General features: G+C 42.8%; 1 protein-coding gene across 3 annotated transcripts in view; it reads right to left on the minus strand.

Moving 5' to 3' along the window:
- LOC117453520 (protocadherin-1-like) overlaps nt 1–24,985 on the minus strand; it is a 222,814-nt gene that overhangs the window by 51,652 nt on the left and 146,177 nt on the right. Inside the window, exon 5 of one of the 3 annotated variants that reach the window (XM_034092343.2) lies at nt 297–2,290. The exons of the other annotated variants lie outside the window; for them this stretch is intronic. Coding sequence (XP_033948234.1) covers nt 2,232–2,290 — 59 coding nt within the window. The 3' untranslated portion in view covers nt 297–2,231. Of the gene's footprint in view, nt 1–296; nt 2,291–24,985 lie in introns of those variants that run through there. 3 annotated transcript variants of the gene reach the window in all.

Here is a 24,985-nt window from a genome sequence, read left to right on the forward strand (position 1 = left end):
ACACACACACACACACACACACACACACACACACACACACACACACACACACACACACACACACACACACACACACACACACGCTAAGCTAAGCTATGTTCACCTCAGTGACTGCATGATCTATAATTATAGGAATTCATAAATATCTCCCTCTGCTTTCGCCACATACATGCCTCTCACCTTTCACCCTGTTCATGGAAACTGTACATTGACTTAAAAGGCTCTAAAATACAGAAACTAAAGCAGTATTATGTTTGATATCAGCACTTGTTTATTGTAATAAAAACCTCTGAATACAAAGTACATTCACAGGCACAGCAGCAGGTCCGAGCTGCTCTCTTTGACTCCTACAGCAAACCAGTGATGACTACAAATATTCAAACTCGAACACCATTATACAACTTTATATCCCATAAACATACTGTTATATTTCAGAATAAACACACTGTTGTACTTACATACAGATAGTCCAGGCTTAGAGCAACACGTACTCATCTGTTAACTAACCAACCCGGGTCCTACACGTCTTTATTTACTGGAGAATACAAGAAATAAACCGTCAGTTTCAGTCTTTATAGATTTAATTGGCAGATATTTTAACTGCCTAAATAACTGGAAGTTAAATTAATACAATTAATTTGATGTCTTTAAACGTTTGAATTGAGAGAAGTAGAGGATAATGAAGGTAGCCGTAGCAGCTAGGTTGCTAGCCAGATAGCTGAATAGATACATGATTAGCTAGGGGTGAACTTTAATCCTTCCTCTGTGATTAATCTGAACATTGTGATTACATGTTTGAACCTGTTACAGTTGTATGAGCTTAGCACAAAGACTGGATGTGATGGGAAACTGCTAGCGTAGCTTGATCAAACCTTTGTTGTTAGCGTAGATCAAGCTAAGCTAACGACAATGAAGCTATTAGCATTAGCCGCTCCCGTGAGCTAGATTTGGCTTTTTTGAGATTCTTCTCACAGTCAAAATACTTTCAAAGTGTTTGTGCATGAGATGGTTCATGTCAACTATGCCTTGCCTACAAGTGTTAGCGGGTCAATTAAATGGTACGAAACCATAAATTAATGTATGTAATGTATACCACGTGTGAATGACGATGAATGGATGACATGTTTACTGAAAACCTGGGTAAAGGCAGAACAAAAGCTAATTACATAAAGAAAGATATGTCACACAGATTCCTTAAATTGAAAAAACGTTACAGTTTTCACTTTCAGCACTCTTAACAGCATTCTTTATACCACTGCAAACATATCTTTGGCATTTCTTACATCTACTTTCCTGTACTTGTATGCACATTCTGACACATCTGTAATTATCTTGCTTAAGTTGGCCTTTGTGTCTCGTCAGGTTTGATTAGCTAGCAGTTTCCCTCTGCTTCTAGTCTTTGTGCTAAGCTATGCTAACACCTCCTGGAGATGAAGGTGATATCATGACACACAGGAGCGGCTCTTCAACTGCAGCCAATTGTCTCAATTGAGTAGGGATGAATGGGTAGAGACAATGGGGACCAACAATATTTCAACAACACTTCCTGTCAGTTCTTAGAAGAGTTTCTATTGGTCGGTGACAGGAGGTGGGTCGGCTGATTATCCGCCGTTTGTACCCTGTCCTCCGAAACCCTGACTGTCAATGTTAAACTACAGGCACCAGGGCTACCACAACATTCAAACCAAAAAAGTCTGAAAAGGGATCGATTCGCCCGTAACATGTGACACTGGAAACTACAGTTCTCACGCTGCAAAAAACAACCGGGGAAAAAAAAGCAACAACAAAAAAACCCATGAAAGGTGGCGAGCCGATAATCCACTGCAACTGTGACGAGTCCATTTAGGCTTCGGTTAAATCCATTCAGAGAACAGCGCAGCGTCGACAAAAAAGTACAAATCCACCTCCCGGAAAATGGTCTACAAAGGACGTGGTGGTGGGGGGGGCCAGAAGAACCATTAATTCCTTGTTATGCGGGGGGACATTTTCTCCATCGTTTTTTCTTTCATCTGTTTTTTTGTGTTTCGGTTCTCCTTGTACCGAGAGTGTGCAACATGAAGCAAAAAGAAGCAGTTCACGACCACAGGCAAGGAGGAGAAGGGGGGAGTACAAATCCTCAGAACTGCAGCAGGGAGGAAAAAAGCTTGAGGACTTAATCTGTTTTCTTTTTGTAAATCGGAGGAGGAAAAAAGAAAAAATCTTTAGATGCCCTTTGTGTCTTTAGTTTTGTCTTAAGGCAGTCTTTTTTGTCCGGCGCCTCTCTCCGGCTCGGTGCTCAACGGCGCTCCACCTACAAGAGGATAGATACGAACGTCTTACACCTCAGGTAGTAACGCAACGTAGAAAACACATTCCATGCAAATTGTCTCATCAAAAAAAAAAAATCATTAAAAAAAGGATTAATTGAAAAGCTGGCTGAAAAATCAAAAGGAAGCTGATCAAAAAAATGTAGGAGCAGTTTTGCAGTGCCACAAAAAAAAACAATTGCGCTTATACTGTCACATTTAAATGAAATAAGGTAATTAGCACACAATATTTCTGCCTTTACTCAAGTGATAACATGAAATGGTCGAAGTGGATGCAACAACATAACTGAAACAAGCAGAAACACTTAAACTACGATTTGATATACAATAAAGTCACTAAAGCTTTAACTTTAACCAAATGTATCGTTTTCTATCTCGGAAAACCTACGGAAGAGGATTAGGGACACATGTCAACAATGTTTGAGTTCTGACCGAAAGTGAATTTGTTTCTGACTTTATTCTCAGGACTAATTCGTTTTTACACTTTTTTTCTGAAATTCTCAGAATTCTGAGAAAAAAGTCAGATTTCCGACTTTTCTCAGAATTTCGAGTTTTTTCTCAGAATTTCGAAAAAAAGTCAGAATCTGGAATTCTCTTAGAGATCTGACTTTTCTCAGAAGTCAGATCTCCTATATTTCTTGTCAGATCTAAAAAAACACAACATTGCCATAATCCTCTACCATAAAAACATGTATGGACAAACTAAGAGAATAAATACTAATTTACACAAATATTAAACTTCATCTTCCTCCTAAAAGTTCACTATATTCTATAAATACTATAAATACCTCAAACAAATACTTCACAGCGACCTGGGATTGTACCGTGGCTCAAGGAGTAACGTTGTTTCTAAAGCAGGGTATATGCAGGAATCCTGAAGTCAAATTTAATACCTTTTAAGACCTTCTTTAAGACCCTTTCCATACATTTTAAGACCTCATCGCAACTTCGAGTTCTAACCGGTTACATTGGCGACACTTCTACCTCACATTTACTATATTGATTGTAAGATAGCACAACTAAACAGAGTGCAGACAGACTACTGAAGCCTCCTCTCCACATGAACTTCTACCTCTCTGTGAAGGTCAGGTTTAATGCAGCATGCTGCTTTGTTGCTTCTGTGCTCTTTCATTCCAGTAGAACTCCTCAGAAACCATTAGAAACCAGTATTTGACCAATAAACAAAACAATTGACAAAACTTTGAACTATGAAATATATTAAACTTCATGAGCTTCAGCGGGGTAATGCCTTATAGGAGCTCCCTCACAAATACCCAGGGGTTAAATTGGGCTGGGGCTGTCCGGGGCTAAGCCCGGCACATAGGACGATGCTCTGACGTCATCACCCTCACACATTTGTCATATGTTTACAAAAAACGATATATATGTTAAGACTTTTCTCGTTCTTAATATAGACTATATTTAGGGTCGATATGTGTTGACCTTACTTTAAAATAGCAGATCTCTGTGACCGGATATAGTTTGGCTTAGACCCCGGCCCCACGAGGACGCATACAGTAAAACGCAAACGCAAAAAAGTCTTCCGTTCACACGCATTGGATTCATTAACGTGGCCGTTCACACTAGACCGCTGGAAATGCTGGAAACGCTGTAGTACATATGCCAGGCCTGTAAGTGGCGCTGCTGCCGCCACAAAATACACCAAAAGCAGCGAAGAAGACCCCGGAGCATGGTTGTCCTTTTGTTTATTCTCCCCCACAGAGCGGAGCAAGGCAACGAAACTTAAAATAAGAAGCAGCATTTTATGGCACGCGATGCATGGGGCCGCCTTGAGGGGGTTTCCCGACTTGTTGTTTCAGTAAATTAAAGGGTGTTACATGTTGTCGTTGCTGTGGACCTTCTTAATACCTTGGAAAATGCCGTTTAATACTTTGTAATACTTTTTAATAGCCTTAATTTTCGCTAAATTGATTTATCAACTTTTAATACTTTTTAAGACCCCGCGGACACCCTGTAAAGGTGTGTGTTCACCTGAATGTTAAGTGCAGTTAAAAGGCAAGTGGCTATATAGTCTGAGCACACACACACACACACACACACACACACACACACACACACACACACACACACACACACACACACACACACACACACACACACACACACACACACCTTACATGTGTACAGTCGGTAGGTGAATGGATCCAAAGGCAGCCCGTGTGAAAGCAGCGCAGTGCGTTAGTATTCACACAAATACTTTAGTGTGAGTAAGATGTACTAAGGCATTATGAATCATGTCGTACAGAAGGCCTGGAGGTACGTGCACGCTCACACACAGCGTGCCATGACCTTGCACATAGTGTGTGTGTGTGTGTGTGTGTGTGTGTGTGTGTGTGTGTGTGTGTGTGTGTGTGTTGCATTTTAACTCGGGGACAGTGAAAGGTTTAATGCGCACAGTCAGAGGAGCTGCTGCCATGTTCAGGGATTATAGTTCTATTATAATCCTTCCCTCACTTTTTATTCCCCGTGTTCTCTTTCCTGTTTCCTTTCTCTCCCTCTGCCTCCGTGACATGCCTTGGTCTTTATTTCCCTTCTCTGCTTGTTCCTCCTCGATCTCTTCCTATATCTTCCCCTCCGTCTCCTATCCATGTGCTTCTTCTCCATCGCTTGTTTTGCTTCTCCAGCTTCCAATACTTTTCCTATTTCTGCTTCTATTTCAAACTTCCTTTTATCACTTCCTCATTACATGTCTTCCCACCTTCTCCTTTTTGTACTCATCTAGTTTCTCCTCTTCCCTTTTCCCTTTCTTCATGTCTATCTTCCTAAACCTCCTCCTTCGCTTCCTTTTCTCATTTGCTATAGTTTGGATATTTGGACATGTTGGACACTTTCCTATTTCCTCGTCTGTCCTTTACCTCCTCTTCATTGTTACCTTCCTAACACTTCTCTACCTTCCTTTCCTGTCCACTAGACCCTTCTTCTATTATACTGTTCTCTCCTTCCTCACTATCCTCCTCCTTCCTTTCCCCACTTTCCTGTCCACTAGACCCTTCTTCTATTATACTGTTCTCTCCTCTCCTTCCTCACTATCCTCCTCCTTCCTTTCCCCACTTTCCTGTCCACTAGACCCTTCTTCTATCATACTGTTCTCTCCTCTCCTTCCTCACTATCCTCCTCCTTCCTTTCCTGTCCACTAGACCCTTCTTCATAGGCGGCGCGTGAGGCTCAGGTTTGGGAAGGCTAAATCACTTTGTTTACCTGACGCTGCCCGCCTCCGGCGTCAGGAAAGAGATAGACTCAGTGAAAGCACCGCCTGCTGACCAATCAGAGCTCAGTGTGCGGAGTTTACATCTATCAAGTCATATTACAGGAGAAAGGAAATACAGTTTAAACTGCCGTATGCAGAGAAGACGCCGACGTGTCGCACTTATCATTCATATCACATTCAATCAGATCATAATATCATACATTTCCTTATCTGAGTCAGCTTCTCCAGCCGTAGCTATCTGGCCGTGCAACACTCAGCGTCACAGACTGGATGCAGAAGTATTATTTTAAGCAACACATTAAGTTGACGAAACACTCGAGTCAAATGTAATTAAAGTCAGATCCACTCGTGTCTTAGATGGGGCAGTGATATCATAACACGATACGCTTTCAAACACTCGGTAGGCCTAGTTATCTTTTAACCAGTTGTTCTGTATTCTCCTTGCAGCAGCTCTGTGGCTTGTATCCTGGATTATATGTTTAAATCATGGATGTTTAAAGTTCATATTTGTCTAATATTAGTTTACTTTTCATTAATGAAGTATGACGCTGCGCTGTCAGTACACTTGTCCCTGTTTGTGATTGGTCAAATGTAGCTAGCCCCGCCCCTTTCACGTGGACGCGCTCTCAGCTGGAGAGAGAAACCCTGGCTTGATTCACCGAGTTGAGAACCAGCGTCGTAGGACCGCTTAGCGAGATCTCGTTTGTTAGGGTTAGTTAAGATAACTCAAACATATCCAGGGTCTGTTGAACTGGCTTCGTAGTGCACAGGGCACAGGTGGTTGCATAGCAACGCTAATGTCAAAGACACAAACATTATACATTATATTTTTATTTTACCAGGATGCAGTTACACACATATTTGGGAAGCCTTCCCTAGCCTACAGCACCCGCCGCCCCTGCCCTTCTTCTATTATCCTGTTCTCTCCTCTCCTTCCTCACTATCCTCCTCCTTCCTTTCCTGTCCACTAGACCCTTCTTCTATTATACTGTTCTCTCTTTTCCTCTCCAACTTCCTCCATTACTTTCCTTCCTATCCTCATTTTATGTTGTGTTAACTTCTCTAGTTTCTCCTCTCTCATTTCACTTATCTTCATTCCTAACTTCCTCACCCTCCTCCTCCTCCTCCTCTTCCTCCTCTTCACCCTCCCATGGTGGCAACATCTGTTCGTAATGAAACACACAGTTGGACATCGTAGTCGTTTAGCGCCTCCTCCACGCTACCTGCTCCAGAGGTTACCCCCCGACGGGCGCGTTTGTTACACATCATCAGTACCTCCCCACGACCTTCCCACCCTCCTCCTCCTCCTCCTCCTCCTCCTCCTCCTCCTCCTCCTCCTCCTCCTCCTCCTCCTCCTCCTCCTCCTCCTCCTCCTCCTCCAGATGCCATTGATCTGGGAAGTGGGACACACCGGCTCTGAATCAAAGCCAGGCTACACGAGGCCTGGAGGCGGTTACTGTACGTTGAGGGTTAATATGGAGGGGGGGGGGGGAAGACATGTGACGGCTGGTGTTTGAATTATTTGCCCGATGTGATCACAGAGACGGGACAGAGACAGATGTGAAGGTGCGGAGGGCTCTGCACGGCGTATGGATCTGTAAATAAACGACTGTTGAATCGGGAGAAGCGTTCTACGCACAAAGATGAATAAACTAGAAGCATGGGAAAATTGCATTTTAAAGCAATGTTGTTTTTATATTACTACCCAAAGATAGCATACCAGCGCACACATGTAATAAAGGAAACACGGTTCAGGAGATAAGAAATATATTCATAAAAGTTGCCATGAGCAACTCAAGGTTACTTTAATAATGTTGGTTCAAAGCTGAAATGGAAATCAAGCGATTTATTCCTACAATGTCTGAGAGGGCGGCTAAGGGAACAGTTGGGACGGTTGCTGGTGATGTTGATGCTCAACAAGGGTAGAGAAGGAGGCTTGTAACTGGAGGGTGGCTGGTTCACACCCTAGGGTGGCAGCATGACTCACAGAGGAGACAGAGCACTTGCTCTCGCACATTAGCACCATTTAAGTGCCCTTGAGCAAGCCCAGGAACCCTACTACGCTCCAGTGAGCTACTCGGTGGCCATCGGGTCAAACTGCGGTTGTCCTTGTGCACATCGACCTATACTCGTTTCATTCGAGTCGTCCTTGGTATGCAGTCCTTGGTATAACACGTGTTAATTTTAGCATTTTAGCACTTCTGGTTGACTCATCGGGAAGTCATCTGTATTTTAAATATATTGTTGGTTAGATTCCTGAATAAGGTCTGTGGTTAAAAAAAGAGATTTCAACATTTGGTTTTTAACCATCCTCTCAGACGGCGTAGAAATACATAATTTGAAAAACGCCCACTGGTGAATTTAAAAACAACGGTTGCTAAAAAGTTTCTAAATGACACGACTAAATGTCAAAACACCCAACATTAGCAACCTTTAGCTTAGCGGTGGTGACGTGAAGTCATGTGACCGTGATGTAGTTCCTTTGTAGCCCAACATTAGCCGCCTTTAGCTTAGCGGTGGTGACGTGAAGTCATGTGACCGTGATGTAGTTCCTTTGTAGCCCAACATTAGCCACCTTTAGCTTAGCGGTGGTGTCGTGCAGTCATGTGACCGTGCTGTATTTCCTTCATAGCCCAACATTAGCCGCCTTTAGCTTAGCGGTGGTGACGTGAAGTCATGTGACCGTGATGTAGTTCCTTTGTAGCCCAACATTAGCCGCCTTTAGCTTAGCGGAGGTGACGTGAAGTCATGTGACCGTGCTGTAGTTCCTTTATAGCCCAACATTAGCCGCCTTTAGCTTAGCGGTGGTGACGTGAAGTCATGTGACCGTGCTGTAGTTCCTTTATAGCCCAACATTAGCCGCCTTTAGCTTAGCGGTGGTGTCGTGCAGTCATGTGACCGTGCTGTAGTTCCTTTATAGCCCAACATTAGCCGCCTTTAGCTTAGCGGTGGTGTAGTCATGTGACCTTGATGTAGTTCCTTTATAGCCTAATGTTAGCTTTTTACTTCCTTGAGATTGCATTACGCTTCAAATACCACAACAGTCGTGTAATGTGTGGAGATTATCCTTCTTCCTGTTGGAGCAGGGAAGAGGCTATACCTAAAAACTGCCTCATCCCTGCTCCAGAGAATTAAGATACTAAGAGAAAGTACATGTGGAACAATTAAGCTACTGAACTGTACTAACATTCACGCAATGATTTCCTGCATCGACACTAAACATTATATCCTAAATTCATTCCTGTAATTACATTTACATCTTCACAACTTTAGGGCAGGTGTTGTGTCTCCAAAGCAAAAGAATAAATGCTGTACTTGGGTTATAAAGTCAAGACAGTTGCCCTTACTATTTCTTTTGATAAACTACAACAAGGCTGAGCGCATAAAGAAAGGTTATAAAAGGCTTTTAAAGCTGATCAGTCTGTTCAAAGAGCGCCTTGAAAAACACTTCCAAACATCTCTGAGAACAAAGCCTCAAAACACCACATTCAAAACGCTACCAAAGGTTGTTCAGACTTTAATTGATAAACAAGCCTAAGATGGTGTTTTCTTTCTTCAACTCCTCTAAATCAATTATTTACCAGAAGGACAACATAACATGGATTGCTGGGACTACATATTATACGAAAGGTGTCTCACATTCCTCTGAGAGAGCTACAGGAATGTGCGAGGTAAAGGCGTAGACATGTGAGTTGTGAATATGGAAAGGATGCTTGTCCTTCCCACCGTTGATAGGTAATTACTTTCTTCTCACAAAAACACATTTCGATAAATATGTGTTTTCCCTTCAAGGACGCCTCGCAATTAGATGCGGTACCCAGAGCTGCTTTGTATGCAGTCCGTGCGCGCCAGTAATGTCCTGGCTTTTTCTTTGTTTTCTTTTTTTGCAGATTAAAACAATGTTTCTGACTCTCAGCCGGTGTCAGAGGTCAGCGCCGGCGCAACGCTCCAGGAAACCAAGACACACTGTCACTTGCTTCAGAGGCGGGCGAAAACCAATATATGCTTATTTTTCACGTTTTCTTCCACTTGTTTGGAATACTTTGAAGAGATGACTGCCAGCCAAATACATGTAGTTCTTTTACTGATCTCAAGGGCTGACGTGAAGTGGAGCAGAAAGGGGCTTTGTTGGAGCCGAGCTGAAGAGAAACAACAACCCTGAGGCGATATGTGAAGTGGAGAACCGTCATCGTTAGGTCTGATCAACTGATTTAGTGCTCCATCACACTCTGAATTATGAGTTCGGAGGCTTCCGGGGGAACGGAGGGCTTAATTAAACTCAACTTAGACGAGAACGGCAGAAGAATGTCTCCAATGCTGAGATGGGGTCGATGTTGAGATGCTTTAACAAACTGTATCTTAGGAACAGTCGACTGATCGAAAGACAGACTAGACGAGTACACACATGTATCTGTCAGAGACTCAAAGAATGAATCGACCTTGATCCAAGTCAATGTTTGATGAATTCGATGAAAAAGTTAATACACATAAAGAGTAATACGCAATACGTTCTAATCCTAACCAATGCTTATTCGTTACAGTCAAAAATCAAGGTAACGTTCGATGAATTTATTGGAAAGTATTGGGTATCGTGTACATCGAGGGTAACGCGCAATACTTTCCAACCCTAACCAATCGTTAATCCAAGTCGAACATTGGTGTAACGTTTGCTGTAATTATTAAAGTAAGCAATGCATTGGGTACGGTCAGCATCGAGTACGCAATATATTGAATATAGACGGTAACATGCAATACCTTTAAGAAATGTATTTAAAATTGACATTAATCTTAATCAGTATCATCTTTGCTTATTACAAACAATAACAGGTGCCAAGTTATCATTTCACCAAAGTATATGAGTCCATATTTAACGAAAACAACGGCAATGTTCTTAAGATATTTGTATATGTTCAAGTATGTGTCGCCATCGGAGCGCCCTTACTTCTTTTCAACCATCTTTAAAGCCTGTGATGGTTGAATGTTTGGTAAGAGTGATACAATATGTGACCTGCTCCATCGAAATCAGTCGCATTGACCCGAAGACACATTTTGAGTTGTATCCACTGCTGGAAAGAGGATATTCCTAGCTTTCTAATGATATCAGGATTGTTGTTGTACTCCAAATATTAAGCGAAATATGTCACGTTATATAATGACTGTCACAGAGTCCTCATTTTGAGAAAAAGGCCTTTAAAGTTTCCTCTCTCTGGAATCCATCGATCTGATTGGTTATTAGCAAATGATCAAAATACTACGGAGGGAAGATATTTTCATTTGGAGGGGAAGCTCGCGAGTGTGTGTATATGTGTGTGTGTTTGTGTAATTGTGCGTTTGTGTGTATTGTGTTTGTTTCCCGGGGAAAACACTCACGAGAAACACTGGCTGTTGTTGTGCCTGCTGTGACGTTAAATGACTCCGTTCTCCGCTTGTAATTATGCCGTTACAAGCTTCAAAGTTGTATTTATCATCTGAATTTGTCGAAACAAGTTTAATATTCTGAAAGCCAAGACTTTGTTTATTTTAAATCAGATGAAAACAAACTGTAACGGACTCTGCCGTGTTATCTATGATCACTTTACTCTTACGTTCATAATGTCAGCCGGAGGGAGGGGGGGCGGCGCTGCGGAACAGCAGATTGCGAGTGAGAGGTGTCTTCGTCCCTTTACAAGCTTCAAAAATGTACTTATCGTGTGATTTTGGAAATAAAAGTTTCATATTCTGAAAGCCAAGACTTGGTTTGTTTAAAATCAAACAAAACACCCGAACCCTGAAAAAATAGTTTTTTACGTAAATCCACGTTTATTCTGAAATGAGCCGTTGAGACTTCCGACTGATTTCGATAGAGCGGGTCACATATGTGTTAAATGACAAATTATAACTGTAGAGCACATTGCTGAATAATTAAGACCAATCATAGACTTGATATCATGGTGTCATTGTGTTTTGCGTTATATCTTGCCGTGTCCAAAGTATCATCTAGTTCAGTGTTTCTCAAACGTGTTCATACCAAGGACCACTTAACCAATACAAAAACACTCGCGGACCACCTAACTCCACAAATATCCCAAAACACATCGTTTTTCTAGAGCAGATTATAAATCGCCTGAAAATGGTACAAACAAGGGGCAACATGTGTGACGAAGGTGTTGCCCCGGGCTTTATCATGCAATAGAAAGTGAAACTTAAGCTCGTTCCATGGCGGAGATATTCCCGCGAGAGTGCGGAAAACTTAAATGTATTTATTTATTTCAAATGTGAAATGTTACCAATATACTCACGGACCACTAGGGGGCGCTCACGGACCACCACCAACACACTTTGAGAAGCACTGATCGAGAAGACCTTATTTATCGAACTAAAAAACGTAAAGACTGTTCGCATCTCTAATTCGACACACTGAATGTTTACCTGATAATAAAGCTGCTTCACGACAACAATCTCAAGTCTAGAGGACTAAAGGCATGTGTCTCAAAGTGAAGATTTTTTATATGTTCAATTATTTGCCACCATCAGAGCGCCCTTATTTCTTTACAACCATCTTTAAAGACGAGGATGGATGAATGTTTGATCCTTAAAATAGTGATACAATATGTGGTAAATGCCAAATTATAACTGTAATAATAACTTGACTAGATCAATGGTATTGTGTCATTGTGTACATTTGATTTCTATAGCGCTTTCCTTGAACCCAAAGACGCTTTACATTTGGGAGGGAGGGTAGACAAACAAAACAAAAACAAAGCCACAAAGAAACAAGGGATTGAAAGGGGGGGGGGCTTATGGATACAGAGTTGAAGAGGTGGGTTTTGAGGCGGGACTGGAACAGGGTGAGGGACTTTGTCACGAGGTATTTGTCACGTCTTCAAATTGCCATATCCAAAGTATCATCTAAATTCTAGAAGACCGTAGTAATCAAACTTAAACATTGTTCGTAGCATCTATACAGTATTTGTACACACTGAATGTTTACCTGATAATAAAGCTGCTTAACGACAACCATGTTCTCGAGGACCGTATGTATCAAAGAGGTTTTCCCAGTCAATCTTCCAGTGTGCCTGAGGGTTTCTGAGGACTGCAGACGGAGAGGGAACTGACGACCCTGTTTAACACAACCTCAACTCGGTCGCTGAGTCACACAAAAGGGAATGTAAAAAGCCGGGGAGGCCTCTGTGGCATTTTTACCTTTGCGAGTGTGTTGTCTGGCTGCGTGAAAGAAGAATTTCAGAGCAAAGCAAAGTCACAGTGTGTCTCGACACCTCTCTCCCTGTGATAATGTAATGGTCGCTGTCCAGCAGCGTGCTCTATTCACCGCTTTTCACACTGTCCACAATAGAATAAACACATAGCCGCATGTGGAGCTTGCTGACTGTTTGAGTGGATTGTCCTCTTTAAACTGTCCCTTTGTCCTGCCCTGATGCACTGCACTGCCTGCGGGGGTTAGTAGTTTAGTGCTTACATTTGTTAGAAACAATTATTTCCCCCCCAGGTAGCCAGCATGTCACAAAATCCACTTGCACAGACTTCAAAAGACTATCTTTTCTTCCCTTACAGTGTTTTTTGTGCTTTTAGCTTTAAGGTAATTGGTATAGTTAGATTTAAATTGAAATGTCATGTAAATACTTGTCTTTATCATCCTCTTTTAATTCTTTTTTTTTTTTACTTTTTTGTATTGAGTCAGGCACAATGAGTTTACATTTATACAGTCAATATTTTTATTTATTTTTCCCCTTTCCCTCCCTCCCGGTCCTAGCTAGTAAAATAAATAACTAACTAAATACATAAGATAGATACGTGTATAGGTAAAAGTAAAGTAATATAGAAGATAATATTAAAAGAAAATGTATAGATAAGGGAATAAAGAATAGTAACAGTAATACTTGTACCCATATACTCATATGTATACCCACATGTACACATGCACATACATACACGTACATACATACATGTATACAAAGACAGAACAAATAAATAAAAATAAATAAATAAAAAAATTAATATAAAAAGAGACATCCTCTTTTAATTCTGACTTGATCCTTAAACATACTTATTTTGTATTATCCGTATATATTTCTACCTACTTTGGCAATAAACCTGATTCTGATTCAATCCTCTCACCATGCATGGATAACAATCAAATCACCAGTATGTGTCGCCTGTCATTGCCCATATAAACATTTACCTATCTGGTTTTGTCAAGACTATTTGTCAGTTATCTTCAAAACCATTCAAAATATGCACACAAGCTGACTTCGACGTGCATAAAGCTAGATACAGATTGTCATCCAGGTGAAAAGAAACCAAGGTTGACTGTAGGTAGTCATATCAAGCGTGTCTGGCTTTTCTATAACACAACGACAAAGCTGTTGTGGTACATTGTGATGATTTCATCCATATGCTTTACCGCTAGTCTTTCTAATGACTTCTAGCAGATTGTCCACTGGCTGCTCGTGTCTTCAATCAGAGACTGGACAACACTAATTGTCTGCAAGCACAAATCTAGAAATGAAACTTAACGTTGTGAATGAATAGACGTTTCAGTCGAGACTCCGGTTGTATGTCCACTATGTCTTTCTAATCCCTTACCGCTGATTAAAGTAAGACAGGGACTTGCTTTAAATACATTTACATGTTTACATAATTTAAAAAGGGTGATGGTTTGTACTCCTAAGAAAGAGAGACGGTTTCACACTGGCTGACAATAGCAGTGAAATATCTCTTTAAGTACTTTGAGTGTCTTTAAGTGTAACGCCAGCAGGGAGCTCTGATTGGTCAGTGTCGGAGCTAAACTGCTTCATGTTATTTAATAGTTGTACTTTTAAGTTACATGTCTGGGGTTTGTTGGTCGTTACAGTCAGATATGAGCCGTCTCTCAGCCTGAAGCTTCTCTCGGCTTCATCCGCAGTCTATACGAATGCATCCGTTAGCATTAGCTCATTGCCTAGCGTTGTCACTACTCAGCTGTATTGCCGTGTTTATGAGCTTCGGGGTGCTTGTTGGGCTGTTTTACGTCGCTCATCCTTTAGATTTATGCGGGCTTTTATGTGTTGTTGTTAAACAGATTTACTGTGGAAGAGGCTGAGGACAGCATCTCAAATGTGACAGCTGAGGGGGGGGGGAAAAACTGCTCAGACTGACAGGGAGACTCCATTTTGTAGAATTAAATCAGTTAAATGGCTGTGGGCGAGGGAAGCTGAAGAGCTCTCAGGAAAACGCCTCAGTTTCTCCTGACGAGGCTGAATCTTTTCTCTTTCTCCGCTGGCGAAGCTCTGACCCGTCGCTCTCTCTTTCTCATTTTTCAAAGTGGATTTTCTCTCTTAAGTGTTCTCGCACTGCTCTGCTTTTTCTTCAACGTGTCTCTTTTTTTTATATAATTTTGGTCAAATCGCTTTCAGCTCCCACTCTGACTTTTATCTCCCTTTTTCTCAATAACTCTACAGCACACACACACACACACACACACACACACACACACACACACACACACACCTACACACACACACACACCTACACACACACAGGCAGAGCGAGATGAGACGAGGCCGTACTGGAGATTTAAGGTGGGCTCCCGCAGTGTGGAGGCAGAGGAATTGTAGTCATTACTTGAGCCTATTAGACGAGCTTTAACATACAGTTTGAAGCCGCATTCATCTCATTCTCTTTATTCTGAATCTCACGGGCAGTGGCAGTTCGTTATTACAGATCCCTGCTGTGGATCCGGTGGGCGGCGTGCCGAGTACAAATACCAAGTAGTTAGTCGAAGTCGTTGAGGTAGCCATAGAATTAGTAATAGTAGTGCAAGAAGCAGTAGTGGCGGCCATGTAGCAGCCGAATGAGGCGGTATAAGCAATACTGGCATGAGCCGTAACCGTGCCGATGGTAGAAGTAGTGAACACAGTAGTGGTAGTCACAGTAGTAGTTAGAAATAGCAGTACTAAAAGTAGCGGTGGAAGTATTAGCAACAGTAGCAGACATACAAAGAGTGGTGCAGGGATTGCACTTTGTTACAGGCTAACCAGAAGTTAGCATCTCCGTGGTTCCCTTGACAACAAGCCAATTGGATTTTTCCATTAGCAGTAACACTCAGGGTAACAGCAGTAGTTCAAGCAAAATAATGTATTTTAGAAGTAGTAGTGGCAGCAGCATGCTTGTAGCTTCACTGGAGACAGTAGTACCAATTAGTGCTGCGTACCTGGACTCACATTCAGGTGTAGGTCCGGACTCAAGTCCAGAGGTTCAGGACTTATAAGTCCGGACCTGAACCCATGGCTTGTGTCAAGTTGTGTGAGTAACTAAAGTGAACTTATTGTGAGCTAATTATCAATTGAAAATTAACTCATAATCAACTCAAATTCAAACTCATCAGGTTTATTGTGCTCCCTTCCAACTTGTGTCTACATTTCTCTACAAAGTACAAATGTAAAAAAACACTTTTTTCCACTTAGTCTACAAATGACTTATGACAGCAACTACAGTGAACTACTACAAAGTTCAAACATTTATTTCATTTACCAAACTAAAGTAACCAAACAGTCCCTGAGCTGACTGAGCCTAAATCCCTAAAGCGTTGCTGAAAGGTAGAGTGTAGAGTAGACTATACGCATTACACTGGTACACACCTACTATACAGTATAGGCTACACTGTAGTGACTGTACAGTCAGAGTGTACTGTACTGTCTGTACACCATGTCTTTTCTACAACTCTACATGTGTACATTATACAGTACATACTACATACATAGTGATGTACATACATACTGTTAGAAATTAAAATCAATGTTGATATGGCGTAATTTTGAATTAAATACACTATTTAATTTAAATCAGTTTTATTCTGAAAAAAACGGAAGTTCACACTATTAACTTAATACTTTTATTCTGAAAAGTCTTCACTTCCGGTTAGCATTAGCATGTGGCGAAATGCTACGTCTTCAAACCGTGAATCGAAGGTGAAATGACATGTGATGTTGTACACTGAGCACACTGGGATTAGCACTCATTTATTGACGCTGAATAACGTTCATCAGGCAATGTTTAAATAACCACAGACACCAGCATATACGTAAGTGCTAGTTTTTTTGCGAGTCCAAGTACCGGTTCCAGACGTTCCGGTTTTAACCGGACTTGAACCGAAACTTTTTACAAGTCCAGAACTGGTTCGGTGTACCGGTACGCAGCACTAGTACCAATAGTAATTCAACTATTGTGAGCCAAAGAAGTACTACAAGCAGGTGAAGTATCAACAGTTAGTAACAGCACCACTGGAAGGGTCATACATATGTTCCTATATGTTCTTGATATAACATTGTAGATTAGTAGTAGCAGTTATATCAGTGACGATAGACGTGAGTATTATGAGCCCTAGAAGTAGGATTAGCAACATTAAACCTGGTCGCCATTTGTGGAATTTTAGATCTTAACTGATTAAAACAAAGTCTTAACAGATCTTGTATATGTTATAGAAAGAAAGGCAGGACCACCCACACCAGGCTCTGGGGTGTGGCCAGTGACTGGACGGTTGTTTTGCAGTTTGACGAATTTCAGGAGACATTATTGAATATCGTTGATGAGTTTTTTGGCCAAGTTAAGCGTAGTATTTCTGCCTTTTGTTGACAGTTGCCATACGGATGAGCCACTGGCAGGACATCGACACAAGCGTTTCTTTAGAATGATCAGCAGTATAGTGTCAAGTGTCAGGAACACAAGACCAGCTCTAGTCCTTCATCTCCAGCCTGCAAGTCAAATCAGAGGGAACAGGAAGCAGGACGTTCATTGAACTGCTTCTTCTCATGTGTGACCGCCACTACAATACACTCACCCTCGCCTTCACACACACACACACACACACACACACACACACACACACACACACACACACACACACACACACACACACACACACACACACACACACACACACACACACACACACACACACACACACAAAGCTCTTCCCCTTCAGCCTGTTGATGCGCACCGAGCTGCAGAGCAAAGTGAAGTCAGACGATGATCCGCACGTCGTGACCTCGCCATTCAGCGACTGAAAACAGCGCTCGGAGGCGAAGTCACGTGACCCGATGTTCGCCTCTCCCTTCTGATTCCCTCACACACACCGCTCCGTCTGATCTCCTGCAGCTCTCAGCGCTCTCCAAGGAAGAGGACATAAAAACAGCCTTTTCATGACTTAAAGAAACGCAGATGAAACTTGTGGAGGGCTGCCTTGGCAGAAGTCGCCGTGTGTGTGTGTGTGTGTGTGTGTGTGTGTGTGTGTGTGTGTGTGTGTGTGTGTGTGTGTGTGTGTGTGTGTGTGTGTGTGTGTGAAGCAGCATCACACAGAGGTGGTTATGATGTCAGGCGACAGCTCGAAGTGGAGCCAGTTTATCGACTCCGTCTCGAGTCACACTGAGAGTCACACATGTGTTCAGGAAATACAGGCAGGGGCCACATCACAAAGCGAGTGCACGGCGAGGTGGATCTCTAACGGTGCTGCCACGGAAACCGTTTGCAGGTCATTTGACGCAGATTTCCCCAATTTGTATGCAAGTTATCTTCAAAAAGTTGCAGGAAAGTGAAGGATATTTGCAACGGGGGGGTGCAACCTGTTTCCCATGTGATGTCTTACATTCCTCAGATTCACATCCAACACACCACGTGCATTATGGGTAAAAACACACAATACGTGCGGAAGAAACTGCAGACTGCTTCATATTTAACACTTTACATATTCTGGCTCCACAGCAAGACCAAGTGGCCCAACAGGACACAGAGAGCAGAGCACTTCATAGCGCCTCCATGTGAAGGCTCTCGTTGTGCGCTGGACGAGGATGCACTTAACCAATATGTTCATAAAACTAATCTTAAGAACTTTAAACCTGAGGTAAGATATCAGCACGACATCAGCTGCTGCTGAGAACTGCAGTATTTAAAACAGTTATTTGTTTAAAAAGGTGTTAAACAGGAGCGTGTCCGGTGTGTGTGTGTGTGTGTGTGTGTGTGTGTGTGTGTGTGTGTGTGTGTGTGTGTGTGTGTGTGTGTGTGTGTGTGTGTGTGTGTGTGTGTGTGTGTGTGTGTGTGTGTGTGTGTGTGTGTGTGTGTGTGTTTAAGGACATTGTTTATGCTTTAATGAGCTCTGTATGGACGCTATCATGAGACCGAGTGCGGAGCGGAGCGCCCAAACAAACTCAGCGGTTGGTCGAGAGATCCACAATTAGGTCACAGAGGAGAACATAGCTGCTGCATCACTGCTGACACACACACACACACACACACACACACACACACACACACACACACACACACACACACACACACACACAACGAATAACAGAATAATGCGGCGGCTTCAGAAGCTCTAATGAATAGCGAAGGTGGAGGCTGACGAGGAACAATATCTCTCTCTCTTCTGTGCACACGCACACACACACACACACACACACACACACACACACACACACACACACACACACACACACACACACACACACACACACACACACACCATAAAGCTCTTTCAAGCTGACTTACAGCCCTTGTATCAAGTCAACTGTCACCTGGAGAGAAGAGGAGAATAAGAAGAAGCAGGAGAGGAGAGATAAGAGGAGGGAGGAAGAGGAGGGAGGAAGAGTGGGGGAGGAGGGAGGAAGAGTGGGGGAGGAGGATGAAGGGTCAGGGAGGAAGAGGAGGGAGGTGAGGAGAAACCATGCGATAGGAGGATGTCAACTGAAGATCTGCTGTGTTGCAGGTGATTTATAAGAGGAGGTGTGAAGGAAAGGAGAGGAGGTGTGAAGGAAAGGAGAGGAGGTGTGAAGGAAAGGAGAGGAGGTATGAAGGAAAGGTGAAGGAGAGGAGGGGTGAAGGAAAGGTGAAGGAGAGGAGGGGTGAAGGAAAGGTGAAGTAGAGGAGGGGTGAAGGAAAGGTGAAGGAGAGGAGGGGTGAGGAAAAAGGATGAAGGAGAGGAGGGGTGAGGAAAAAGGATGAAGGAGGTGAAGTAAGATTAGTATGAAGAGCTCCTTTCATCTGTTTGATCTCCTTCTTTACTACTGCTCATCCTAATGTTTCCTTTACCTCCTTCCTTCCTTCATTCCTTCCTCGTCCACTTCCTCCTCTCAAATCCTCTGTACACCAAGAGGAGGGAGTGGAGAGGGAGACACGGAGAAACATGGGATAGGACGGAGGAGGAGGAGGAGGAGGAGGAGGAGGAGGAGGAGGAGGAGGAGGAGGAGGAGGAGGAGGAGGAGGAGGAGGAGGAGAGAGATGGACCAATTAAAAGAGAACACTGTCGAAATATATGGAGACAAGTTAAAGAACAGAGGAAGGCGAAGGTGCACACACACACACACACACACACACACACTCACACACACACACACTCACACACACACACACGGTCAGTATATTATTCTAAACTGCAGGAACACGCGCGACCAATCGAGGTGATCGGCGGCTAACGAGCGGTCAGCTGACCAATCAATCAGTCGTCGTAGCAACCGTGTGTGTGTGTGTGTGTGTGTGTGTGTGTGTCCGCCCCAAACGGAAGGATCCGATTGGCTCTGATGATGACAAATCAACTCAGACCAGACCAATCGCTGCCAGAACAAACTGCAAATAGGAAATTGACTTCCTGTCAGAACTGTGAGATATCTGAGGAAACGACTCACACACACACACACACACACACACACACACACACACACACACACACACACACACACACACACACACACACACACACACACACACACACACACACACACCCCCACCCACACACACACACACACACACACACACACACACACACACACACACACACACACACACACACACACACACACACACACACACACACACACACACACACACACACACACACACACACACACAAGCACACAGGAACATGAATCTGAACATGAACGTGCCCATGCACACAGATAGACATATATATGCACACACACGCACATATCTGCACATACACACACACACACACACACACACACACACACACACACACACACACACACACACACACAGGAACATGAATCTGAACAAGAACGTGTCCATGCTTGCACACAGATAGACATATATATGCACACACACACACACACACACACACACACACACGTACACACACACACACACACACACACACACACACACACACTGCGGTACTTCTGTGTGATCTCTGTGGTTCTCAGGTGACTCATGACTTCCGTTCCTCGAGGAATGTCACTGCATACACACTCGCATAAATCACACATAAAACACACACACTCACACACACACACACACACTCTAACACGGAGCGGCACGTCCTCCATTTCTTTCATTTCCATTTGTACACACCACACCACAAATCACGCTTTCTGCCAGCCAGCATCTACACCCGCACCCTTTAGGGAACCGCAGAAGAAGAGAAACAGGAAGTACACACTAACAGGAACACAAAGGAATACATGAATGCTATTATTATCCACTCTAATGGAAACACCTCCTGAGTAACTCTGACTGACAGCGGCCAATCAAAACACAGATTACAAACACAACAACAGCTGACCGGAGGGGGGGGGCACATCTGGCAGGACAGCTGTGAACGACCACACACTCTCTCGCTGCGACGCTAACGATGCTAACAAGCTCTGTCTACCAATTAACACCGTGGAGAGGAACCAAAGGACACGAGGAGGCAGGAGAGGACGTGTTGGAAAGGAAAGTAAAGTGTTATGAAGAGTAGGAAGGGAAGCAGAGAAGATGGGGAGGAAGGGAAACAGAAAAGGGAGGACAGAGGAGGCGAGGGAAGGAAAGGAGGGAAGGTTGTGGAGTTCTGACTTTGTCGTCCTCTGGGGGAGGAAACAGTGTTCTGCTGCAGGGGAGGTGACCATGACATCAGGGAGGGGGGGAGCATGTGTGTGTGTGTGTGTGTGTGTGTGTGTGTGTGTGTGTGTGTGTGTGTGTTGCCCATGGCTATGTCCTTGTCTCTCACAGTGACCTCTGACCTCTGACCCCTAGTCCTCAATGATGCTGCAGCCTGCCAGCCACATGACGGATGTCCCACTGCTAACCAACACTGACACTACAGAGACTGTGTGTGTGTGTGTGTGTGTGTGTGGTGTGTGTGTGTGTGTGTGTGTGTGTGTGTGCGCGCGTGTGTGTGTGTGTGTTCAGTCAGGTGACTGTATTTTGCAGCTGCGGGGTACTACAATGAAAGGGAATAAAAAACACACCATACAGCAAGATATATTAAGATGGACTTTTATTAATCCCTCGTGGGGAAATTGTTTCTCTGCATTTGACCCATCCTAGTGTTAGGAGCAGTGGGCTGCCATTTTGAACGGCGCCCGGGGAATATTAATTCATGAAACTACATATTTACAGTTGTTTATATCACATATGCCAACTGTGTCTCCTAAGAAATAACGCTGTCATACAACTAAACTGCGTTCTTACTGATATACACCTGAACATCAGCAGGAGAGGACTCTTTAAAGTAGAGTCACTACATACTGATATACACCTGAGCATCAGCAGGAGAGGACTCTTTAAAGTAGAGACACTACATACTGATATACACCTGAACATCAGCAGGAGAGGACTCTTTAAAGTAGAGACACTACATACTGATATACACCTGAACATCAGCAGGAGAGGACTCTTTAAAGTAGATACACTACATACTGATATACACCTGAACATCAGCAGGAGAGGACTCTTTAAAGTAGAGTCACTACATACTGATATACACCTGAGCATCAGCAGGAGAGGACTCTTTAAAGTAGAGACACTACATACTGATATACACCTGGACATCAGCAGGAGAGGACTCTTTAAAGTAGAGACACTACATACTGATATACACCTGGACATCAGCAGGAGAGGACTCTTTAAAGTAGAGACACTACATACTGATATACACCTGAACATCAGCAGGAGAGGACTCTTTAAAGTAGAGACACTACGTACTGATATACACCTGAACATCAGCAGGAGAGGACTCTTTAAAGTAGAGACACTACGTACTGATATACACCTGAACATCAGGAGGAGAGGACTCTTTAAAGTAGAGACGCTATGTACTGATATACACCTGAACATCAGGAGGAGAGGACTCTTTAAAGTAGAGACACTACATACTGATATACACCTGAACATCAGCAGGAGAGGACTCTTTAAAGTAGAGACACTACATACTGATATACACCTGAACATCAGCAGGAGAGGACTCTTTAAAGTAGAGACACTACATACTGATATACACCTGAACATCAGCAGGAGAGGACTCTTTAAAGTAGAGACACTACATACTGATATACACCTGAACATCAGCAGGAGAGGACTCTTTAAAGTAGAGACACTACATACTGATATACACCTGAACATCAGCAGGAGAGGACTCTTTAAAATGGAGACACTACATACTGATATACACCTGAACATCAGCAGGAGAGGACTCTTTAAAGTAGAGAAACTGCTCTGATTGGCTCTGTTGATTTTGATTAAACGCTTAGAGATGCCCCGCACGAGAGTTACATAGTGATGTCACTAAGTCCAGGTAGTAAACACAGGAGTCAAATGGAGCCTATTTGAGTCACGACAGGAAAAGGGAAATCCCCCAAAAGGGCTTCTTAATAACTAGCGTTTAAAAAAAAAGATGTGAACTGAAATCATTTCATTTCCATGCCTTTAATAATTCATCTGCAATGCTTTGGTTTGGACAGGAAGAGAAAGAGACTTCCTGTTCTACAGAGGAACAGCTTGGTTTGTTCAGATGTAAGGTCTTTGATAGACTCACGGCGCTCGCTGTCACCAGGTGCATGCTGGGAAAAATATCCATCACTCTGCAGGCGTGAACAGGATGAGTGGTATTGGAGAGGATGACGGATGGATGTCATATGTTCAGCAATCACATGATGATCTGATACCTCTCACCACAGTGTGTGTGCGTGTGCGTGTGTGTGTGTGTGTGTGTGTGTGTGTGTGTGTGTGTGTGTGTGTGTGTGTGTGTGTGTGTGTGTGTGTGTGTGTGTGTGTGTGTGTGTGTGTGTGTGTGTGTGTGTGTGTGTGTGTTGGTGGGGTTTCATTTTCAGGGTCAGCAGCCAAATCTCTAGCAGATGGTCTGATCCCAGCTGAGCTCAGCGCCTCCTGCTGGCCGTCAGGCTGTGAGGAGCAAAACAAAAACTCTGGAACACCCTCCTCTTCCTCCTCCTCCCTTCCTCCATCAATCCATCTTTTGGTAACTTCCCTTTCTGGATGGCTTTTTTGTTTTTATTATGTCCTTCTTCTTCCTTCTAAATTGCATAATTGTCCTCCTCGTTATGATGATCGACTCATCCTCTTCTCGCGACTTCACTTCCTGACTCCACTGCTTTTCCTTTTTTCTTGTTCTCCCTCCTGCTTCTCATCTTCCTCACACGTTTCCTCCTCCAACTTCTCCATCTCGTTTCTTAATCATCCCCCTTTTAAGACCTTTTTTAAGACCCTTTCCATACATTTAAGACCTCATCGCCACTTTGAGTTTTAACCGCTTACCTTGGCGACACACTTTACCTCACATTTAATATATACAGTATTGATTGTCCTTCCTCCTTATCCTCCAACCATTTGCGGTATGTTTGGAACTTTAAGTATTTTTGGAACTTTAAGTATATTTGGAATTTACGGTATTTTTGGAACTTTAAGTATATTTGGAACTTTAAGTATTTTTGAAAGTTTAAGTATTTTTGAATTTACGGTATTTTTGGAACTTTAAGTATATTTGGAACTTTAAGTATTTTTGAAAGTTTAAGTATTTTTGAATTTACAGTATTGTTTGAACTTTAAGTATTTTTGGAACTTTAATTATTTTTGGATCTTTAAGTATTTTTGGAATTTACAATATTTTTGGAACTTTAATTATATTTTAACTTTAAGTATTTTTGGAACTTTAAGTATATTTGGAACTTTAAGTGTATTTGGAACTTTAATTATATTTGAACTTTAAGTATATTTGGAACTTTAAGTGTATTTGGAACTTTATGTATTTTTGGAATTTACGGTATTTTTTGGATCTTTGGACCCTTTCCATACATTTTAAGACCTCATCGCCACATGGAGTTCTAACCGGTTACCTTGGCGACACACTTTACCTCACATTGACTATATACAGTATTGATTGTCCTTCCTCCTTATCTCCCAACCATTTGAACGCAGACTTGCATTTCCCCATAACGATGTTGCTTAACAACCGGCGTAAACGGACCTTCGCACTATCAAGCAGTGAGCGTGCGATGTCCTGTTCAGATGACGTCAAACCCAACGGGATGCCTTGAATAAACTACACAGAATCACACTACACACCTACGCCATGACTACATTCAGGCAGACTGTAGAACACAACCTCTCTGGACCATGTATGTACTTATTGAAAACAAGCTACACAATGTAATACTTTGGAAAATGCTTTTTAATGCTTTGTAAGACCCCG

Source organism: Pseudochaenichthys georgianus, chromosome 10 (genome assembly GCF_902827115.2).
Source record: "Pseudochaenichthys georgianus chromosome 10, fPseGeo1.2, whole genome shotgun sequence".
NCBI classification, from domain to species: domain Eukaryota; kingdom Metazoa; phylum Chordata; class Actinopteri; order Perciformes; family Channichthyidae; genus Pseudochaenichthys; species Pseudochaenichthys georgianus.